The following is a 24,240-nucleotide window of genomic DNA, read 5'->3' on the forward strand; positions in this document are numbered from 1 at the left end:
GAGATGGGATTCGTCCATTGGAAATTTCCAAATTCATTTGGTTCTGTCATAAATGTCATTTGCACGTGTATTTCTTTATGTTTACTTCCCGCATTTCGTTAAAATCTCGCAATGAAATTTTCATATAAAGTGAGTTAAAATTAATAAATAAATCAAAAGAATTCGTAATTCATGACATTATTTTATAGTTTTCAAATCTTCTGGGGACAATTTATCGGAATGGTAATTTGTGTTTCACTCCCGACGGAAACTCTGTTATTAGTCCTGTCGGAAATAGATTGACAATCTTTGACTTGAAAAAGTAAGAACATGTTTTGAATTAAATAACACTATGTTTTATATGTAAATAAAAATACTTATTCAAATTATTTGCTCAGCAACACCACAAAAACACTTACCGTAGAAAGCGGTTTTAATTATACATCGATTGCCTTATCCCCCAATGGCAGCCAATTGATAGCTGTTAACGAAAAAGGTCAAGCTCAACTCATAAGTTTGCTCTCATGTGCCGTCGTTCATAGACACAAATTCCAAAACAAAGTGAACCACGTACAATACAGTCCTGATGGACTGCACTTTGCCGTAGCCAAAGAAAATATAATCTTTATATTCAAAGCTCCTGGTGAGTTGACTGGAGAATATAATCCTTTTGTCCTCGAAAAGCATCACCTTGCTGCATATGATGACATTACATGGATTGATTGGTCTTCCGACTCTAGATTTCTCGCTATTGGCTGTAGAGATAACTCTACAAAAATAATTGCAATTAGAAAGTTGAATAACTTTCGAACAACTATTCTTGGAGGCCATACAGAACCCATTGTTGGATGTTTCTTTGATCACGGTTGTCTCGATTTAAACACATTAAGTAGAAATGGCCAGTTATGTATATGGAAATGCAGCTTGGGTTATTCTGATATCCAAATGCCCGAACGCACAGCTAATCAAGAACCCGAAGAGAAGCGCATTAAGAAGAAAGGAGGAAATACTGACGATGAATCAGATGATGATTTTGAGAATGGCATTGAAGAAAAGAATGATGATGAGAATAATCCAAAAGATGACGAAAACCAGGTTAAAGATGATGATAAAAAGAAATTACATCTATTTTATTATAAGAAACTTGGGAGGCACTACCTGGCCGATGAACCTAAGAAAGAGAATCGAGATGCTCATGTTACAGCGGCAGCGTATAATCAAAAAACACACATTTTGGTTGCCGCATTTTCAACGGGTAGTTTTTACCTGTACGAACTTCCAGAAGTGAATATCATCCATTCGCTTAGTATTTCTGATTATGCCATATCTTCTGTGTGCTTCAATCCAACTGGGGATTGGGTAGCTATGGCTTCCTCGGGTGTTGGCCAGTTATTGGTTTGGGAATGGCAAAGTATTAACAACATTATTTTTGTTTGATTGCACTGTTTTTTATTATTTTTTTTTCTTTAAGGTGAACAATATATTATGAAGCAACAAGGACACAACAGCGAAATGAGTTGTATTACTTACTCTCCGGATGGACAATATATTGCCACTGGAGGACAAGATCACAAAGTAAAGCTTTGGAATACCTCAAATGGATTTTGCTTTGTTACATTTAGTGAGCACACTAGCAGTGTAACTGGAGTTCAGTTTAGCAAAAACAAAAAGTTTTTAGTGAGCAGTTCTTTGGACGGTACTGTTCGAGCTTATGACATAATAAGGCAGGTATTTTATTATTCTCTTTTGTTTTACGTTTCTATTCAGACTTGATGAATATTTTTAATCATTATCCGGGTAGATATTCGCGTTCAAACCAAGCCTCGACCATTTAGACCAGGGGTTCCCAAACCTATTTTGTCTACTGCCCACTTTAAGGATAGATTATATTTTAGTCCCCATTTATTTACTTATTTAAAAACCGCTATAACTTCAAATTAAATTAATCAATCAATTAGCGGAGACTAAACATTCATTCTAAACGAGACTTTTACTCGCAAGAGTTAACTTAAAATCTGAGCGCAGTAGGCAATGCAGGTAGGTCACAAGGAAACTCTTACGGGCTACACCTGCCAATGAGAATGATAATTGAAACGCAACTTTGTAATTTTCACGACTTTGGTCGCACGTCCTTGCTAGTAAAAGAAACTCTAACGTTAAACCTTTTTACTAGACAAAATTAGGGAAAATTTAAAATTTGATATTTAAAAAAAAAACAAATTCTGTTTTTATAATTAATTAAACACCGTTTTAAGTGATCTTTTACACAAAACCAAGTATGCCATCTCATTTCCTGCATAAAAAGGAATTTTTAGAAAAAAAAAAAAATTTCGAAATTGTTTTTTCAAAAAAAAAAAAAATTTAAATATTTTTTAAAAATCAAAAAATGTCTTTTTTGAAAAATTTAAAAAATTTTTTATATAATGATTGTTTTACGGTCGATTTCTTCACAGAGTCCTGGCACTGGTACCGGTCCTAGTCCTAAAGTTAGTACTCAAATAGGTATCAACTCATTTCTTCACTCAGGTACTAAGCCTTACAACTGTCAATTTAGGACCGAGTATTAGTTAGGACTCAGCTAGCTCCTCAAAATCAGCTAGCATCTGGTTATTATACCAATCGTTAGGACTTAAATCGATACCAAATGATTTCTTCACACAAGTTCGAGTTTTACTTAGGACTTCGTAACTCTTAGAACCTACAAATCGGCAGTCTAACGAGGATAATATTTGATTCGGTTTGAGTTTTTCCATTTTTTTTTAAAGATTTATCTAGCAATTATTGATGGGGACAATTTGTTTCGCGACTTCGAAAACGATGGATAATGTCCAAAACATGTTCCATGTTCTTCCCATAAGAAACTTCAACCGCTTGGAGGCACGGGTTAAAATTAAGTTAGAGACTTGAAACTTGAGGAATATTTTTTATTATTTATTTGCAACCGTATGAACCTTTGGGAGCAAACAAATTCCAGCTTTTTTAAAATAACGGACACCCTATTGTGGCTCACTCGGAAAAATCTAAAACAATTTTTTGACTTTTGACTGATATCCGAGATTTGAATGTTTTGCTTGTTTTACTTTTCAGGTATCGAAATTTTCGAACTTTTACCTCCCCGCGTCCTGTTCAGTTTGCCTGCGTAGCTATAGATCATTCTGGAGAATTAATTGTAGCTGGTGGGCAAGACGTCTTCGAAATCTATCTTTGGTCAGTAAAGTTGGGAAAACTTTTGGAAATACTAAGCGGACACGAAGGTCCAGTTACAGCAATAGCATTTTCTCCAATCCCCACGGCTTCAACTTTGATTTCTGGATCTTGGGATAAAACAATAAAAGTATGGAATTGCTTGGAAAGTAATAGTGATCACGAAACAATAGATATGATGTCTGATGTCACATGTGTTGCATTCAAACCAAACGGAGAAGAGGTATGTATGCCATACAAGATCATCTTAAGTTTGTATTTATAGTCTAACTGAACGTTTTATTACTTAAGATTGCAGTTGGAACACTCAACGGAAATATAACAGTATTTGATGTTAAAACTACAACTCAAATAGCATCCATAGAAGGTAGAAATGATTTAGGTAGCGGCAGATCGGCAATCGATCTAATAACATCAAAAAAGAACAAGGAGACAAAGTAAGTAACAATTTTCTATGATTGGGACTAGATTAAATATTACTGAAGCGCAAAAACGGGTAGATCTAGAGCAAAAAAAATAATTTTTAAACAGTATATTCATTTGTACATTCATACATATGAAACCAAGCACTCCTTTTTGATTGAATCAGGATTGAAGCCCTTAAATTTAGAGGCGATGATAATCCGCGAAAATATTTCTTAAAAAATGTTTTATGTTGTACAAGGTTATCTTCTCAATTGAAAAAGTTTCATTTGTTTTGCAGGTGTTTTAAGTCAATTGAGTATTCTGCTGATGGCGAGTGCATTCTGGCTGGTGGAAAATCACAATTTGTTTGTATTTATCACGTAATGGAAGGAATGCTGTTGAAGAAGTTTGCCATAACACAAAATAAGAGTTTTGATAGCTTAGATGTGAGATTTTTTATAAATGTTTTAAAAAAAATTTGTATTAAATTTTTTTTCGACAGGAATCTTTGAATCGCCGAAAAATGACTGAATTTGGTAATATGGCACTTGTTGAAAAACGCGAAGACCTTGAAGGTGGGAATGTAATGATAAGGCTGCCCGGCGTACAAAAGGGTGATATGGCATCGAGACATTTTATGCCCGAAGTAAATGTGTATTGTGTTAGATTTTCACCAACTGGACAATCCTGGGCTGCTGCTTGCACCGAAGGATTAATGGTTTATTCCTTAGATAAAGGTAGATCTTTGGTAAATTTTAAATATATGAACCTTTTTATAATTAAAAATTTCTTCTGTTATAGGTGTTGTTTTCGATCCATTCGATTTATCTATGGAAGTAACACCAAAAGCTACAGTTCAAAGTCTAAAGGAACAAGAATATTCAAAAGCATTGATAATGTCATTAAAGTTGAATGAAATAAATTTAATAACATCGGTTATTGAAGGAATACCTTTGAGTAACGGTGAGTTAAATAAAAACAAGAGTAGATTTAGGGCCATTTTTCCCAGCGATGTTAAAACTAACTTGATGAATTTTATCTTCAACTTCCGAATTCGGGTTTATTCACTCCAAGTTGACGTTTTCAAATTTTGATTCTCAACTCGAGACTTGATTAACTTTAGATTTCTCAACTCTTGGAAAAAAAAATAGAAGTTGGCTGAGGAAAGTAAAAATTTTACGAGAAGTTGGCAACCTTTAGATCTTCAACTGGAGAGTTGAGAAAATAATTAGTGAATAAAAAGAAATTACAACTTGCGTTTCAACTCTCGAGTTATAGTCAAATCTCAAGTTGGCAAACTCGAGAGTTTGCTTCAAGTTGAGCAATAGTGAACAAAATGGCCCTTAATATAAATCAAGAATTATGTGATTCGCAATTGGTTATCTTATTATCTAGAAAACCTACCATCTTGCCTGAAAAACTTTCCCATTTTATTAGAAAGGATAAGAAGAAACTTATCTTTTTGTGCTCTTTTTTCGTGAATAACCAATTGAATGCAGGTGTCGTTCCATTTTTTTCATGAGTTTTTGGACTAGTATTTTCTACGCGATAGCAGCTTTCCCCTGTAGACGGCGAGGATGTAAATTTTATTTCATTGATTACCGATGTCTCTAACCTTATTTCTAAAACTCGGCGAGTATTTCATCATTATAGTCTTTATTCATAAACCAGTGGCGTCGCGTGAATAATTTAGATAGGTGTGAAACCCTTGAAAATTATAAGCTTATTTAAAAAAAAATCAATTAATTAATCAAACTCTTACCATTTACTGTTTTCTCCAAATTAAAAAAAAAAACAACAACAAAATATCATTATGTATATTTTTATTATAAAAAAAATTCCACTAAAATCGTAGGTAACAAAAACTAGAAAAATTAAAGTTCAACAAAAACTTAATACAAAACATAAAAATTAAAGTTTTTTATTATATTAATTTGATTCTTTGATTTCTCCTGGTAAATTATTCAATTACATTTTGAATAAAATTAAATCTTTGGCAACAAAACAACAAAAAATATCATTCATTTTTATTATAAAAAAAGACACCACTAAAAACGTAGGTAACAAAAACTAAATAAATTAAACTTAAATAAAAACTTAATATAAAACAATTAATATAAATTAAAGTTTTTTATATATCAAATCGATTCTTCGATTTTTTTTTGTAAATTCTGTAATCACCTTCTCATTAAAATTAAAAGTTTGGCACTTCCGTAAGGACATCAGAAATTCTCTTTCAATAGTAATGGAAGACAACGCAGAAAGCCGGTCTTCTTCCATAGTGCTTCTATTCGAAGTTTTTATTCTTTTTAATGTTGAAAAACTTCTTTCTGTTGTTGCTGTGGTTGATAAAATCGTCATAATTAGATTGCAAAGTTTTAAACATTCTGAAAATGTTTGCTTTAAATTAGCGGACGTGATTAAGTTTGCAATTTCCGTTACATTTTTTTTAGTATAGCATTCAGAGCGATAAAGAACTTTTAGCTCATTTTCCAATTTTAAATAGTTAATTTTTAAAAAAATTCCATAGATTTCCTTAAGGGAGATTATAAGGTCATCAGGGAACTTAGCACTATAGGCTGAAAATTTTTCACTATTTAACAACTGTACAAATTTAATGTTCCTTAAATCTTTGTAGCGCGCACTGATTTCACATAAAACTTTTTCAAAAACATTTTTATATATTTCTTTGAAGAATTCATTGTTTTCAGAACGTTTCACAGGCAAACCTCCGAATAAATCAAAAGTTTTCAGAAATTGAATTTCGAAGTCCTCGTTTCCACTTATTTTTTTTATGTATTCGGTACAGTTCGATATTTCTTTTATACAGTGTTCAATATCTAACGATTTTTGTTGAAGTAAATTATATAACACGTCAGTTTGTGCAAATATAGAAGAAAATAGTCTTAAACTCGCTTAAGAATTGTAAGTAACCGCGAGCATTAACCGTTGTATTTTCACCCCAACATTGTTCATTATCTTCAATTATGTATTCGAACACAGCAATTAAGTTCAGCCTTTCTTTTTGAACTAAATTTAGTAACCGGGAGTTAAAAGACCACTTCACATTACAAACTGATGGGATTTTTTGGTTAAGCGTTTCTTTTAAAAAAGTATCTGATGTTGAAAAAAATGATGCTAAACTACTTAAAGTTCCAAAAAACTGTTTTGTTTCTTTCACACTTTGAAGTGATTTAGAAAGCACTAGGTTTAACACATGAGCATTACAGTGGATAAAGAGAGCAGAACTATATACTTTTTTTATCTGAGCCTGCACTCCATTAATTGAACCAGACATTACAGGTGCACCATCATAAGTCTGAGCAACAAGTTTAGCACCAATGTTGAGTTCGTCAATTACATGTAAAACTACTTTAGTAACTCCATCAGCACTTTGGTCATTACTTACATCAAAAAATTTATAAAAACGTTCCTCACATTCTCCGTTTTCCCCTACAAAGCAAATTATTGACGAAAGTTGTGCTTTTCGCGAGATGTCTGTAGTTTCGTCAAATCGCACTGCGACAAACTCGGTTTGTTGAATCTCTCTTCTAATCTCCCTTAACAACACATTGCTTACTGCTTCAATCAAATCATTTTGAATCGTTGCAGAAGTTCCCTTACATACTGTTGAATTTTCCAAGAATTGTTGAAATTCTAGATTGTATTGGCCTGTATATTCACATAAGTCTTTAAAATTACCCGAAGGTAAATTTCTCGCACACTTTTATTCTCGAAGCATTTTTGTCGGGCAGACCATCTACCAAAAAATTTTAGTTTTTATATGGCAAATATAATTATGTTTTCAAAAAGAAAACAAATTATGTGGCGTTGTATGCGGATAAAATTTTAAATCCAAACGACCAAACCCAATTCAATTTTCAAAAAAAAATAAGACAATAACATTTTCAAAAAACAAGAAAAATATCATTTTTTCCACTGTAATTAAGATTATTTATTATTTATTAATAAAAACAACGAATTCTCTTCCATTATCTTTTTCCTTAAATAACACTGGTTAACAAAATTAAACTTTTTTTTTGTTGCCGGAACAAAAATATACTTTTGTGAAAGTTTTCGGTGTGCTGAACTCGAATCCGAAGTCAGAAAAAATTTATCATCTCCCGTTTTTGAAATATTACCGTTAGAAAATCCTACTTCGGACTACTTCCGACCTTATTCTTTTATATAAGGAAATTTGTTAGAACATATTTAGTAACGGTTTCTATAAGAACCGTTTTCCTTCTTTCAAGACCTGTTTAAATCTTTCCGATATCTTTTTTACTGCCCGAGATATCTTCGGTTGTTTGGCACATTATATCTACCATAGAAATTATAACGTCATTATCTCCTTTATGATTATGATATATGAAGCCAAAGCCACTAACTTCATTTTAAGATATCTCGTGCAATAACAAAGATATCGGAAAGATTTAAAAAGTTCTTGAAAGAAGGAAAATAGTTCTTATAGAAACCGTTACTAAATATCTTCTAACAATTTTCCTTATATTAAAGAATAAGGTCCGAAGTAGTCAAAAAAAGGTTTTTTTGCATTTTCTTACGGTAATATTTCAAAAACGGGAGCTGATCAATTTTTTCTGACTTCGGATAAGAGTTCAGCACACTGAAAACCTTCAGAAAAGTATATTTTTGTTTCGGCAACAGAACCCTTGTTAACCAGTTTAATAATTTCGTTTGAAGTTTGCAAAACTGTCAAACTTGTAGTGCGTGTTAAAATCAGTGTAAAAATATTTGTAGATTTGCATTAAAAGACGAAAAAAGAATCAATTCGTCGGCAAAAAAACATCAATGCTTTTTCCGTTGGAAAACGTTTAAGAAAAAACTTTTGCCGGCTCGTCGATGGTACATCAATGTTTTGGTTCAATGGAAAATGCCATGGTACAATGGTTGGCACCATTTTTTAATTTGCATGGCGAATTGCTCTCGTATTTAAAGACTGACACATAAAATTCATTAAATAACTTTAAAAAGAATTATTTTTCAAAAAAAAAAAAAAAAAAATAATTTTTTTTAAATCCAAACATAATTCTTTTTTTAAGTTTTCTTAATTTTAATATCAGTATAAACAATTTTTATGTCAACATTTTCATTAAAATCGGTTGTGTAGTTTACATTAAGAAATCGGTTCTATGGCAAGTAGGTACCGTTAATAACGGTCCAAAAAAATATTTTTCTTCTTTCAAAAGTGCGGCCTTATTTGCAGCATTACAATTTTTTTTTTGCAATATCTCGAAAACTTTATATTGGAGACGGACCGTCTCTTACGAATCCACCCTCAGTCAAAGCAAACCCCTTCAGAACACGTTGGTTACTCCACTCCCTGACGGAAGTAAGGCTGTCTCTTACAGTCATGCTTCCGCCGAGGAACACAGTAACAGAATTGCTACTCCAAACTCAGGAATAGTTAACTCTGTGGGTCCGGAAGGGGATGTCTTGACCAGTAAAACGTCTGTCTCTTACAGTCTCACCTCTAGTCAAGGCAGACCTCTTCCTGACCCTAAAAGTGCTCAAATCCCCAGCGGCAGTGTAGCTGTCTCTCATAGTTCCACCTCCGCTGGAGAGGAAAGCAAAAGAGCGTCCCGTAATGACATAAGGAACGCAAAGGGGATCTATAGAGCACTAAGGTTGATACCAATAGCCGAACGGTCCCCAGAGCAATCCAGCAAGTTAGAATGGGCAAAAGCTATTCTCAGCAAAAGATTGACCAGCAGCGACTTAACGTCAAAGCGACAAAGGTCTGTTGAGGATTCCGTCTCGGAATCTAAAAGACAAAAAGTGCATAATTCCAGCACTCACACTAGGAAAGACCTGTCCTTTAGTGACGTTCTTAAGGACAAGTCTATCCTTGCAGTTATCGATAGAAGTAATGTCGATGGCATGATCTCTTTTGACCGTTGGACGATGGTCTCAAACAAACTGCAGATCTCCTACTGGACTCTCATGATGGAGAACCCGGGTGAGCCTGCAGTTGTTGAGGACGCGGGATGGCACCAAGGCCGCGTCAAGCTCGTCGCATTCGGTGACAAGAGATCATGCGATCTATATAAGCTTGCTATCAGCAGACTAGAGGGGCTATGGCCTGATGCCAAGCTAGAGGTTGTGGCAAAGGAAGACATTCCTTGCAGACCTAGAGCTCGCATCAGTATCCCAGCTGAGCTAGCCTGCAAAGATACTGTGCTCAAAATGATCCAGTTTGGAAATCCATCCCTACCCACTCACGACTGGAAAGTCGCAAAGCTGGAGGAGCCAACGGGCCCTTATAGATCGGCAATAATTGTCATCAATAAGGAGTCGTTGACTCCCCTAGCCGCGAACCAAAGTCAGATAAGGTTTGGATGGACTTCTACAACCTTAAAGATCTATAAAAAAGATGAGGAGAGTGCAAAAGCTGCACCTCCATCACTTCCGGCACCTGAGGTTCCCTCCTTAGAAGAAGACATTGCCTTAAATATCAATCCTCCATCTCCATCAATGGAGGTTGATACGCCGGTAATCTCCCCAACTGAGGAGGTCCCCTCGGGCTCTAAAACGCCAGCCATAATGGCTCCAATACCAGATAACTCCGATGTTGAGATGGAAACAGAGGAATATCTCAACAAGATTCTACTCAGTGAAGATGAACTCCTACGTTCATCTTCTGAGTCAGAATCCGAAGACCTCGACCTTACGGTGGTGGGGGCTGATCTGACTAACAGTAGCATTCATGCTCCAGTTAGTTCAGATTAACCTTCACCACTCCAAGCAGGCTTCGGCCTCCCTTCTTCTCCGAATCCACAAGAATGGGGAAGACGTGGTGCTGGTCCAGGAACCATGGATCTGCAAGTCCATGGTTCAGGGACTCAGGACTCCTGGGTACAACTTGCTATATGCATCGGACAAAGGTGACCCCAGATCATGCATATTAGCAAGAAGTAATACTAATGTATATTTACTCCCTAATTACAGCGATCGAGATGTAACCGCGGTCAGACTGCAAACTGACCAAGGAACACTCTGGATTGCGTCGGCATATCTCGGCCATGACCAACTCGGCCCTCTCCCTGGCGAAAAACTACGGAGACTTGTAGCCGATGCTGAAAGGCAAAAGATCTGCCTCATAATTGGTTGCGATGCAAACGCCCATCACACGGTCTGGGGAAGTACCGACATAAATGATAGAGGTGAGTCACTTTTTGATTTTATTTTGAGTACTAACCTGATAGTAAGTAATACTGGCAATGAACCAACATTCGTTACCAGAAACCGACAAGAAGTACTAGACATTACTCTTGTCTCCGATTCGATTCATCAAAGGATCTTAAATTGGAAAGTATCTGAAGAACACTCGTTCTCTGATCATAGATACATCCAATTTAGTCTTAACGATGTGACTACTAAACAGTTAGCATTCCGAAACTATCGCAAAACTAACTGGCAAAAATACAGGGAAACTCTGACAAGCTTACTTAAACCTGAACTTCTAAGTTATCCCTCAAATACAATCGATCTCGACAACAAAGTCAATGATCTCACTTCTGCCCTTAACCTATCAATGAATAACTCCTGCCCACTCATACAAGTAAGAGGAAAGCAGAAGCCACACTGGTGGAACTCAGGGCTAGAACCGCACAGAAAAGCTTGTAGAAAACTCTTCAATCTCGCCAAATCCACTAGAGATGTTTCAGACTGGGACCTATACAAAGAATCCCTGAAAGTCTACAAAAAACAGCTAAGAAAATGTAAAACATCTTCTTGGAGAAATTTCTGTGAAAAAATAGAAGACTCTTCAGAAGCCTCTAGATTAAGAAAAATTCTCTCAACAAACCCTTTAATGCCCAGTGCCTTGAAAACAAATAACGGGGCCTGGACCAACTCCTGTGAAGAATCACTCAATTTGCTACTAGATACTCATTTTCCAAGTAGCTCAAACATTATAAACAGAGTCGACCCATCAGGGCCAGACACAAATTCAAAAAACAATCTTGGTCTGATTACAAGAGAGAAGCTAAAGTGGGCCATCAACGCCTTCAAACCATACAAATCCGCTGGACCGGATGGTATAATACCAGCCGAACTTCAAATGGCATCAGATATTCTAATTCCCATCTTAGAGATAATTCTGAATGGATGTGTAAAATTGAAACACATCCCTGCCCTATGGAGAGAAGTTAAAGTTGTATTCATACCCAAAGCAGGCAAATTCTCTCATGTCAATCCGAAAGACCTCCGACCTATCAGCCTATCATCATTCCTTCTTAAAACCTTAGAACGAATGATTGATATCCACTTGCGTAATGTCATAGATCCCAATCTTATATCTACAGCACAACACGCTTATTGTAAAGGGAAATCGGTTGAAACAGCACTACATACTGTAGTGCGCACTATTGAATATTCCCTCCATCATAAAGAGTTCACCTTAGTTGCATTTCTTGATATTGAAGGCGCGTTCAACAACGTCAGCAACATAGCAATCACAAATGCACTGAAGAACCTTAAAGTAGATAGCTCACTGAGCGAGCTAATAGACCTTATGCTGAAAAGCAGAATTATTAACTCAACTCTAGGAGATTTCTCAGCAAGAAGATCTGTTAGTAGAGGTACACCACAAGGAGGGGTACTCTCCCCACTCCTGTGGAACTTAGTGGTTAATGAACTACTAGTCGGTCTAGAAGTAGATGGATTCAAAGTGATTGCATACGCTGACGACGTCGCCATTGCCATATCAGGAAAACATCTCCATACTATAATAGAACTAATGCAAACTGCTCTAAATAAGCTACTAAAATGGGCAACAAACTGTGGATTAGGGGTAAATCCTCAAAAAACAGAACTTGTCCTCTTTACAAAGAAATATAAAATTCCACAACTAGACCCCCCCTCTATTAATGGTGTTCCACTTAATTTTGCCAGCGAAGCCAAATACCTGGGTCTTATTTTGGATAGCAAATTAAACTGGAAAACCAACATACAAGAAAGAATAAGAAAAGCCACAGTGGCACTCTTTTCTTGCAAAAAAGCTATAGGGAATAAATGGGGACTATCTCCTAAAATAACTCATTGGCTATACACTGCAGTCATCAGACCTATTCTCACTTACGGGGTAGCAGTTTGGTGGACTGCTCTGGAAAAAGTAACATATCGAGACAAGTTAAGCAAAGTCCAACGTTCAGCCTGCATGTGCATCAGCGGAGCTCTCCGTTCGACACCTTCCGCCGCTCTTGATATATTACTCAATCTTCCACCCATAGATATATTCAGCAAGCAGGTGGCCGCGAGCACTGCTATTCGACTCCAAGCCATCTCTCAATGGACCAATAACTCTATTGGCCACACAAATATTCTGAATTCATTCGGATCAATCCACAGTCACTCCGACTACACCACCCCACAATTGGTTTTCGGCAATAATTATGAAGTCACCATCCCAAATAGATCAGAATGGGACAATGCCGAGTTTCTAAGAGATGATTCAATTCATTTCTATACAGATGGTTCTAAAACCAATGACGGAGTGGGTGGCGGGGTTTACTCCGATAGACTTAATGTTAGTCTCTCCTTCCGTCTCCCTAATCACTGCAGCGTGTTCCAAGCGGAAATAATGGCGATTAAAGAAGTACTGACTTGGCTCAAAGAAAACGTGATATCTACATCGGATATCCGCATCTTCTCTGATAGCCAGGCCGCCCTTAAATCGTTAGCTTCGGTTTCCACAAACTCCGTTACTGCCCGCGACTGTCGATCATCTCTCATGGAGATGTCAGAACAGTTTAACATTCACCTTTTCTGGGTGCCGGGTCACAGAGATATTCTGGGAAACTGTGAAGCAGACGAACTCGCCAGAAATGGAACTCTAATACCAATTTTACCCAATAAGGCAAATATTGGTATACCAATCGCAACGTGCAAACTCATGCTGAAGCAAGAAGCTATAGAGGCAACAAACATACGATGGTCAAACATTATAACTTGCCAAACGACCAAGCAGATCTGGCCTAGGCTAGATCCAAAACGTTCAAAAAATTTGTTGTCTCTAAGCAGATTGCATATCAGCTCTGTAATAGGTGTCTTAACAGGACACTGTCTCATAGGTAGACACGCCATAAGACTTGGCGTAATCTCTAACGACTTCTGTAGAAGTTGCCTTGATGAGGAAGAAGAAGAAACAATCCAACATCTTCTCTGCTCATGTCCTGCCCTTTCCAGTAGACGTAAAAAATACCTGGAAAAATATTTCTTAGAAGATACCAGTGAGCTAATCAATACTGACATCTTCAACCTTCACCGCTTTATTAAAAGCTCCAACTGGTTTAATTAGTGAGGAATTTCCTCACAAAATCATGGTATCACAACGGACCAATAAATGGTCTAAGTGTGTCAGTTGTTTTCCTGACAGCCATTTCTACCTAACCTAACCTAACCTATCCGTTGAAAAGGAGACATTAAAATAAAAAGACAAAAATATAAAAAAAACCGCTCTTGGAAATTACGTACAAATCGTCTGTACCGAGTTTTTAGCAAATCTATCAATCCGTTTGAGCTCTTTTTTTCCAATTCTTCAAACTGAAACTTATAACGGATACAGGGTATAATTATTGGCAGTATAAAAAGTACAATTATTGGCAGTGGCAACGATTGATGTCTCAATGCACGTATTATTGGCACCCCCTGTCAACAATAAAAACACTAGGTACTTTATATGGAACGATATATTGGCACCCCTTTTTAACCATAACCATTGCCCTTAAGCCAACCATTATACTTATTTAACTTTCCAAAAGGGCCCCAAATTCTTGTGTGCCAAGGGCTCCAGGATAGTTAAAGACGGCCCTGTCGATGTAATTCATTCTATTCTACCTAAAACAGAAAAAAAAAATACCTACATCGCCGACTGTCGTGCATTCCTTTTTTTCGCACGAGCTTCGATGTAACTCATTCTATTTTTCATCTTCAATGCTTTACAAAAACAGAACGGAACATACAAAGGAAAAGAAAATAAGAATACAGACCGTGTACAGAAAACCGTCAACGACGACGCGTCGTACGAGAAATTCATCAAAGAAAATATTTTGTGTATGTGTGCATATCTTGCGGGCGAAGAATGGCGATGGGGATGGATAGGAATACTGCGAAAATTGTGTACAATCGAGTTGGATCTTGGATGGATTTATTTGTTGAAAGAAAATGTGCACAGAAGGATTTCGTACTAGCTTATTTCATATTTTTTTTCTGTTGTTTGATGAAGAAATAAAAAAAAATAAGACGGAAGAAAATGAATGCAGGCTTTGTGATACAGGGTGTATGGGTGCATATTGGGCATATTGTATTTATGAGTGGTAAATGAGAAATTGTTTGATGAGGGATATTTTTCGTTGTTAGATCAGGATGTGCAATGCACACCTTGCACACCCTGACGAGACGCCACTGTATAAACAGTCGATATAAATTAATGAATTTTATCAATTTCCTTTACATTCGACTACTTTTTATTTAATTCTTGGCATTCTAGCTTTGATGTTCTTCATTGTTTCTTGCGGTGTGATGTGTCAGCAGTCTTGTAATATATTCCTTAGCGCAGATCTATATGAAGGGAATTGATCCCGGACCCTTCTATCCAGCCCCTCCCACTACAGCTCAATTGGGTTTATATTCGGCTATTACGGTGGTGGCCATTTCATGAATTAAATGACTTATTTGTCTTTTCTCTGTTTGATGTAATCCTGCAATAACTTGGACATGCGTTAAGGTTCATTACCCCGTTGAAATACAAACCATTCGCCACGCAATCTTATTCCAGAGATAAAAGCATTTTCCTCAAATATCGCCTTAAACGCCTACTTGTTCATTCTTACAATGACTCGAGTCAAACTCCTAGTTGAAGAAAAACAACCCCAGTTACAAAACCGCCTTCATGCCTGACGGTGGGAGCTTTAAAGTCCTTTATGAATAAGGTGTGCGTCTACAATCGCTTTACAAGATTGTGTATTCGTTACCCAAAAATTTCGATGATAAGGACCTTATAGTTACTAAGAACCAACACTAATTTAATAATACAAACAACAAAAGCAGGATTTTGTTTTGTTATTGTTTCGCAAATAAATCAATGATCTGATCTGGATCACGAGGAAAATAAAACACAGCAAATAATACAAATACATATAAAACAAAATGCAACTTGTATTTTGTTTATTTGTATTGATTTTGTTTTCTTTTGTTTAAAGTTTGTATTTATTTGTTTTTTTTTTTTGTAATATTTTCAAAATAAGCAGAATTAATGTAAAAAAGATATAATTTAAAAATGTTTGATTCTTATTTGAAAATATTTTATTTTTCTGTTTATTAATTGACAGTGATGATAAGAAGATGAACGCTTTGTTCAATTAATGAGTGTTAATTTAATTTCGATTAGAGTGTGATAGCATCCAGGCCAAAAATGTAATTCATTATTTGCACGTACACTGTGGTGTATACGTGCTTTTTTTTTCAAACCGCATATGGAAGAGACATTATTTGAAAGTGTTTAAAAAAAGTTTATGTGTAATCCTATTTTCGAAAAGATGAATATTTTTTAGTAAGGGTGAGAGGGATTAGAAGTAAAATAGGGAAGAAGTAACAGGTAACACAAAGACTACTGCTCTTACAACTAAGAATGCCGTGAAAATTTTTTTCAGTTTCCAATTAGATGATGGTAAAAGGAAGTTTTAAGAGTGCCCAAAAAAAGCACTTTTGAAACTTTTTGTATTTTTTTTATTTTTGGTCTTTCTCATAATAGAGAAAAGATACATTTCTAAGTGTCTTGTTTTGTCAAGCATTTGTGTTTTGGCTACAATTGTGGGTTCATGTTAGACACGTGCTTTTCCATTTATTTCTTTTTCTGTAAAAGTTTATGCTGGGGTAAATTGCTACACTTTAGCGGGGTAAGTTGTAACAAGTTAAAATTTCTTCGTTTATTTGTTTAAACATTATACTTGCAAACAAAAATTTGGGAGATACTTCTTTGTTTCTAATTTATGTTTCATTTTAGTTTCTATATTTTCCATTATAAGAACTTTCACTCATGTTTGGCTAAACTTTGGTCCGGTGACGGTCCACTTATTGAAGAGAACTATAAAGCATTCTGTGAATAAAATACAACATCTGTGAAACTCAGTGAAAATATTCCAGTCGGTAGGATAACCAAGAACCAAAAGACTTTTTACAAATATTAGTGAAAGGAAGTTTTTTGTCGACTTATATGAATAGTAGAAAACGCTAGAATAGTGAAATTTGCACATGCTATTTCATAATAAGTGGGACCGGTCCAAACATGATAGGTTTCTGTCCGAGTGTTTTTATTAGAGTTAATGAAACAATCTTTGGTTTTTTTTCCCGAAAAAATTAAATTTGTGGCGCTTGATTGAAAAACTATCAGTGTCACTTTTATGCATTATACTACACATTGATCCTGAACAAGTTTAAGGTTAACCTAAAACCTCAGCAATAATAATCCGTTTGTACCAAAATCGGATTAGCTTCTTTTTTCGAAATATCCCCCGAAAACGTGTTTTTTTTTCGCGAAAAAAATTCATATCAACGCAAGGCTCGAGTACGATAACTTAGGCACAGAGAATTGAAAACGGTTTTTTTTTTGTACAGCTATTCAATACAATCATTTTTTGTTAAGAGAGGGGAATTTTCTAAAAAACTACTAAAAAAATTATTAAAAAACAACGGCAACACGTAGAGTTATCAATGACACCTTTTTCAAAAGCTAGAATTGTACACTTAATTCAGGTTTTAAATCCAGTTATTTTAATCAGTTGTTTTCGAAACAATCGATTTAAAAGTCAACATTTGTAAAAAATAAGTTAAATATACCTACATTGAATACTAATTTTGTCAAGACTGTAGAATTCAATACAGAATGAATCGATAAAGTAAATTGGCAAAACGAATTTTTTATCAAGTACTGAAAACGATAATGTTCCTATGTCTTCTAGTTTTTGAGAAAATTAAAAAATAGGAAAACTACTTTCTTAATCAGGCTCACTAATGAGCGTTCTGGTACAACACTGGTACCAAGAATTTGAATTTTTAAGATGCAATTTCAAATGTAAGTAAAACCCATTCACGGAGTCGAAGTAGATTAAGCACAGTACTATCTAATTTTTGATTTTTGATAATGGCAAAGCAAAACAGCCAAGAAAATAAAAATCTGATAAAGAAAGTAGTTTTCCTGTTTTTTAATTTTCTCAAAAACTAGAAGGCTTAAGAACAAATGGTTTTCAGTATTTGATAAGGAATTCGTTTTGACAATTTACTTTATCGAATGGACAATGTGAACTATAAATGAGTGAAAATTCTCGGGTTCTACCTTTTCGTAAGAACCGAGTACCAAATCTAGTATTTTGTCGTACTTCTATGCCAAACGACGCACACAGGTAAATTTTCCCAAAAACATGGCCAAAATTATTTTTTGTGTTTATTCAATTTATTATTGCATGATTATATCAAAATAAGATAATTTCCATAAAATTCACCATTTATAAGTAAATTTACACGAAAATTCACAAAAAAGAAGCAAAAAATGAAAAAAGTCGTTTTTTTTTTACTTTACGCCATAGGGTTTCTTTCATTTGACATTTAATAATACAATATTTATACATTCAATAGATTGAAAAAAACAGTTGAACAGTCGTTATTATACATAAATAAATAATGCAGGCATAGATAACAACTATATACATTATACATAAATAAACATGAGTGTGAGTTTGTATGTGTGTATATCATTCAATGACTTGTGAGTTGTGAAACTGTAACTATAAGTCTGCTTGCTCGATCTCTGGTTCTATTAGAAACTGAAGTATTTCAGAGGGAAACGCATTTTTTGTTTTAGGATTTAGTTTTCTCAAACCACTTATTAATGGGTCAGAAGAGACCAAGAGATTATAAAACACATCTTCCATATTTTGCTGCCTCGAAAATTTTCTTGGGAAACTTTCTCGAAACGCTTTATATCTTTGTTTCGTGATCCTTGGGCTTCTTCGCCGAGCTGTCCAATGAATGAATAAATTTTATTGAGGCTTAAGTTTGGATACATATGGTAATTATGAAACTAACTATGAAACAACTATTGAAAGTGCTTCTTCTGCTGTATATGGAATAATTTTCTGGTCAATTTTTTTCAAAGCTTTTGATATTTTTCAGCACGTGAAGGAGTTGAAAATATTATATTTTTCATTACATTTGATGAACAAGTTTCCCTTTTTCTCGCAGTTGCATGGCGCAGCATAGCTTAATTCTTCGGCATTATAGTTAGAACGTAAATCTTCTGTTTTACGTCTCTTTGACCGTTCGCTTAGGTCTGAAAAATCCATTTGAGGCCGTCCAACAAAGCCATGGGCTCAGCATGGAAACGATATTTCATATTGCAACCAATTTATATTTTGTTTTAAAAATGTGTTGTTATTTCTGGAGGCACTCAGCCATCTTCTTCTATGTTCATATATGCAAAATCAAAATCCGTTAAATTTTTCTCTATTTTTGCTCCGAAATTTCAATATTTCAACCTTTGGTACCAAAAAAATTAATTTTTTCTGTAATGTCACGTGACGAACAGCTTTTTAAAAATTCAGAAAGCTTATTTTTTAAAAGAAAAATGAAAGTTAATTACGATCCTGTGTCAAAAAAGAAAAATCTAATTAAAAAAAAAAAAAAAAAATCACCGTCCCCAACACCTTTTGAAGCCAATATTATAAAAAGTCGCAAAAAACCGCAATGTTTTAGGATTGTTTCCCATAAAGGAAACATTTAACTATTTTTCAACACTATTTTCAGTACAGAAAAACGCAAATCAACTTAACTTTTTCATTATCAAAGAAAAAAAATTTGTTTGTTTTTACTGCTCAAACACATTATCTTAAAAAGCTTTAAAATTTACTTTAGACTTAAAATTTTGCATTATCTTTGTCATTATCTTTTTTTAACATACCACTAGCAACAGAATCCATGTTAATTATTTTAAAAATCGCCAAAAAAAATTAAATAAAAAATAAAGCAAACTACTTCTTATAAGAAACCAACCTTGCTACTGCACTCGTTAATTAAAATGTTCTACTTTGAAAGCATCTACTGATTAAACAGTTACAATTTGCATCGCATGATCAATCAGGTTCTAAGCTTATGTTATTTGTAAACAACTTGGCATTAAAAAAAAACAACAAATCGCAAATTTTTAAGCTATTGCATAGATTTTAACGCAGGCCTGGCATGGGGAGCTAACCAAGAAAAAACGTAACGAAAAATTAGTACACTTATGATGGTATGTGTGTATATTAGAGTGACCGCAAGAAATCGATTTTCGAAATTTGGTCGGGGGAACCCCATAAAATGTTCCGCCTTTGCAGATTTTTAGATAGCCAAAATTTCAGCTCGATTGGATAACTCTAAATGGTGCCGACACTCGCTCAAAGTATCAAAAATCTCTGTTTTTTCACTGTTTTTCGAAGAAAATTAGCTCTAGCTCCCAAACAGATCGGGTTATTTTCAATTTTTATATATTTAATTAAAGGTAGTGTTGCTACACATAATTCAGATGCTAAATTTGTTTAGTTTTACCAAAAAAGAAAAATTTTGTCATCAATTTAAATTTTCAGTACTTACCTCAAAAAGAGCTGAAGTGCAAACTCGATTAAAAATGAAACTTTTTTTTTAAACTGTTTTATTTAAAAAAAACGAAACATTTAACAGAATTCTAAGGCTGTGTGTGAATTGCGTTAAATAGTTAACACTGTGTAAAATTTTGACACAATTGAGGTGAACAAAAAAATTTCAGCTGTATGGCTTATTGTTTAATATTTTTCTCTGCCTCTTTTCTGCTATGAAACTCCTTTTTAATAAAAAAAAAACAAAACAAAACCATCTGCAAAAAAAATTTAACTCAAATTTAACCAGGTCCCAGAGCCCAATAAATTTTTAACAACTGAAAATTTTTTATTCACCTCAACAGTGTCAAGTATTTTACACTATGTGAACTATTTTACGCAATTCACACACGGCCTGAAAAACAAAAAAAATAACATCGTGTTACATTTCTTATACATAATTAATGAAGTAAATACTAAAAAAATTTAATCAACAGATTTACAAAGTAGTTTTGGAAGCATCAGGATACAATTTTCGGCACTCACTGACTACTTGAAGTACATATTGTTTTTGTTCCTCATCTTTAGTTAAAATGTTATTAAAATCCGTTATTAATTTGACTCCTCTTTCTGTCATGTCATTTACGACTTTAAGTGATTGCACTTTTTTAAAGCCTTCTTTAAAATGCGGGTTTTCGGGCCAAAGATTTGGAGGTTCTTTGAGAAAACTTGTGTCTATTTTCAATCGGCTGAAAAAGTTCAATGTTTCTTTGTTCACAATATTTTTTAACCCTGCTGTGACAAATTGTTCATCTTCATGTGTCTGTAGCTTTGGATTTACTATTCTGTTGGTTTAAGTTTCACTGGTTTTCAAAATTATGTTGGCCGTTTCTAATTTTGTTCGCCATCTGGTAAAGTTAGGTCAAAGAACGCCAGACCTGCCTGCTCTGAACTCAAATACCATAAATGGTTTGAGAATTTAGCAAGAGCCTTCTCTGAAATATCTTTGTCTATCTTGCGGTATTCAATGCAATTACGCAAAAGATCAAGATCTTGTTTAGGAGCCAGATAAGCTCTTGGGGCATTAAACCAAGCAAAAGTTTTTTCTTGTTGAATGTAAGTTTGATTTTGAAACTACAAAGTCAATTGGATTTTGCCCTAGTGCTTCTATTGTAGCTATAATTATGCGAGAAGCATTTCTATCAGATGCCTTACATCGATCCAATAACAAAGAAAGTTTCATTGTTAATAGCTCTTTCACCCCACGACTATACCTCATACTTTTGCTACCCGAGGGCCCAGAGATAGAGAAACATCCATTCTATCCCTATCCGCAGAATAAAACAGTTAAAAAAAAGTTTAATTTTAAATCGAGTTTGCACTTCAGCTCTTTTTGTGGTAAGTACTGAAAATTTAAATTGATGACAATATTTTTCTTTTTTAGTAAAACTAAACAAATTAAGCATCTGAATTATGTGTAACAACACTACCTTTAATTAAATATATAAAAAGTGAAAATAACCCGATCTGTTTGGGAGCTAGAGCTAATTTTCTTCGAAAAACAGTGAAAAAACAGAGATTTTTGATACTTTGAGCGAGTGTCGGCACCATTTAGAGTTATCCAATCGAGCTGAAATTTTGGCTATCTAAAAATCTGCAAAGGCGGAACATTTTATGGGGTTCCCCCGAAAAAAATTCGACAAAAAATTTTTTCTATGGCAGTTGCGGTCACTCTAGTGTATATGCATAAATGATACGATTATACGAAGCTTGCATGGATCATGGATGTGTGAATGGTTTTTGTTCAGACAGAGAGGGTTATATAAATTGTGTTAGACAACAAAGAAAGGAGTAAGGAAGAAGACCATAAATGCTGTGTCTGCAGAATAAATCAGAAGAAAAAAACATTATGTGTATTTTCTTTTCTTTTCTCTTCCCATTCTTCTGTTTCTTGTTCAACTTGTTGTGATTTGTGAACGAGTAAAGCGTTGCGTTGCGTTGCGATTGTAGACAAATGTAGAGAAAAAGTATTCTTGTGTTTTCTTATGTCGTTTTCTATTGACGAATCTCAGAATGAGATTTGTGAATTTGACAGCTGAAAGGGGGGGTGAAGAGGGGAAATTGTGGACAAATCTCAGATTTCATGATCTATTTGCGTCTTGAGATTCAAAAAAATGACAAAAAAATGAATCTGAGATTCAAGAATCTGATTCTGGATTTTTATCAAGATTCACGCATACAAACACACGCACTTTCACACACACACCTCTGTTTGACATTTGTCTGAACATTTGTTGTTGTTTTATTTTTTTTATACGCACAGATTTCGCACACAATTACAAAACTAGATTTCATATTCTATTTGCAGTGGAAAATCTGAGAATTTTACACAAAAATCTCAAAAGTCAATAGAAAACGACATTATTTTTTGGTCTGTACTCTGTAGAAGTTTATGACATTAGATTGTATGTATGCATGTTTACAAATGTGACCTTGTTGCTGTAGGTATATGAATTGATAGGTAGATACAAAACATGATCATTAGTTTTGTGTAGGGTAGGTAAACAAATTATACAGTAAAACCCGGATAAGTGCCTCTCGCTTAAGTGCCTAACCCGCATAAGTACCTTTGTTTTCTTAGAACCAAAATTTTAAGCATTTTTTCACATAAAATTGATCTTTTAAGTACCTTTCGCTTAACTACCTTTCCCGCTTAATTGCCTGGCTTTTCAAATTTTATAATTGAATTTTCTTGCAAAAAATTCTTTTAAGTACACATTTGAAACAAATTTGAACTGTAAGAAAAACTTTGTTTCCTAAACCGCTTTAAAATTCTAAAATTCTACCATAGGTAGAAATTAGTTAGTTAGCTATTTTAAACATTCAAAGTAATTTTGTTTTGTGAAGATTATGTTTTTAGTAATCAAACATGTTTTTTTTATTATTAAATAAATATAGAGATAACTGCCTATGAGCACTTAAGCGGGTTCTTGTAAGTACCTTACCCGCTTTAGTGCCTATCAAAATGGGGCATTTAAGGTGAGGTACTTATCCGGGTTTTACTGTAATTGCTTAAGTTGACAAAAAATGCAATGCAATAGCTTAACCGCGGCAGTCCTCGAGTGCCACAAGTCTTTTTTTTTTTTGTAGTTTTGGCCATGAATTTGGGAAAATTTACCTGTGTGCGACGTAAGGAATGTTATTTGAACAATAAGCGTTCTGCCTTTTCAGTGGGTAAACTTAGTTGTATATGCTTCATAAATACGGGGCTACTTATACAACTATCTCACCGAATAAATCCTTCTCTATTAAAATATAACAACTCAATCGTGAGTCATTATTTATTTACTTTTCTAATTTAAAACATTTCATGATGAAAGAAATACAAAAGTTGTTATTTAATAAAATTACTCCAATAAATATTTGTGTATTTTGCAGTTGAGTTGGTTTGTTCTTCCCTTCCAAACGAATACGCTCATCGAACACTTCAAGCGGTTACTGGATTGTTAAGAAAATCCCCACACATTGAATTTTACTTACGATGGGTGTGTTGTTTGCTGACTCAACATGGAAACAAAGATAATATTTTTCAACACCATTCGTTATTAGGATTGCACGAAAGTCTCTCGAGGAAATACGAAATGTTAAACAAAATGTAAGTGTGAAAAATCCACAAGGTATATTTAGTTTTTTTTTTTAGGTTTTAATTGTTTGTTTTTGTTTTGTTTTTAGGTGTGACTTTAATAAATACACACTGACTGTTTTATCAAAGGTAGGAGAAATGCGAAGAAAGTCGAGTGCTGCTAATGGAGAGATATTAAGTGAAACCAATGATGAGGATTTGGATGAAAATATGATTTTGTTAAGAACAAGTTCTAACTTAGAAAACAATGATGATTTGTCGGAATTTGAAGAAGATGAAAATATGAGTACTGATGAAGATTAACTAGTTTTAAGGTATCAAAGATAAATTTATGTTTTTTCTAATAATAAAAGACTTGTAAATCAAACCTATTTTATTTAATAA

General features: G+C 34.4%; 1 protein-coding gene across 1 annotated transcript; it reads left to right on the forward strand.

The window, feature by feature from the left end:
• Nucleotides 1-24,240, forward strand: LOC129917739 (periodic tryptophan protein 2 homolog). Its single transcript, XM_055997831.1, has 11 exons — nt 1-129; nt 189-301; nt 378-1,390; nt 1,451-1,703; nt 3,067-3,406; nt 3,475-3,620; nt 3,887-4,034; nt 4,091-4,325; nt 4,390-4,551; nt 23,652-23,868; nt 23,946-24,240. The coding sequence occupies exons 1-11, from the start codon at nt 112-114 to the stop codon at nt 24,157-24,159; spliced, it is 2,859 nt and encodes a 952-aa protein (XP_055853806.1). The 5' UTR covers nt 1-111; the 3' UTR covers nt 24,160-24,240.

Source organism: Episyrphus balteatus, chromosome 1 (assembly GCF_945859705.1).
Source record: "Episyrphus balteatus chromosome 1, idEpiBalt1.1, whole genome shotgun sequence".
In the NCBI taxonomy this organism is placed as follows: Eukaryota; Metazoa; Arthropoda; class Insecta; order Diptera; family Syrphidae; genus Episyrphus; species Episyrphus balteatus.

What these genes read in the sequence shown, in the direction of transcription:
- LOC129917739 (XM_055997831.1), top strand. An exon ending in CGAGCTTATGACATAATAAG is followed by an intron (nt 1,704 to 3,066) that starts GCAGGTATTTTA and finishes TTTACTTTTCAG; the next exon opens with GTATCGAAATTTTCGAACTT. An exon ending in GGTTTATTCCTTAGATAAAG is followed by an intron (nt 4,326 to 4,389) that starts GTAGATCTTTGG and finishes CTTCTGTTATAG; the next exon opens with GTGTTGTTTTCGATCCATTC.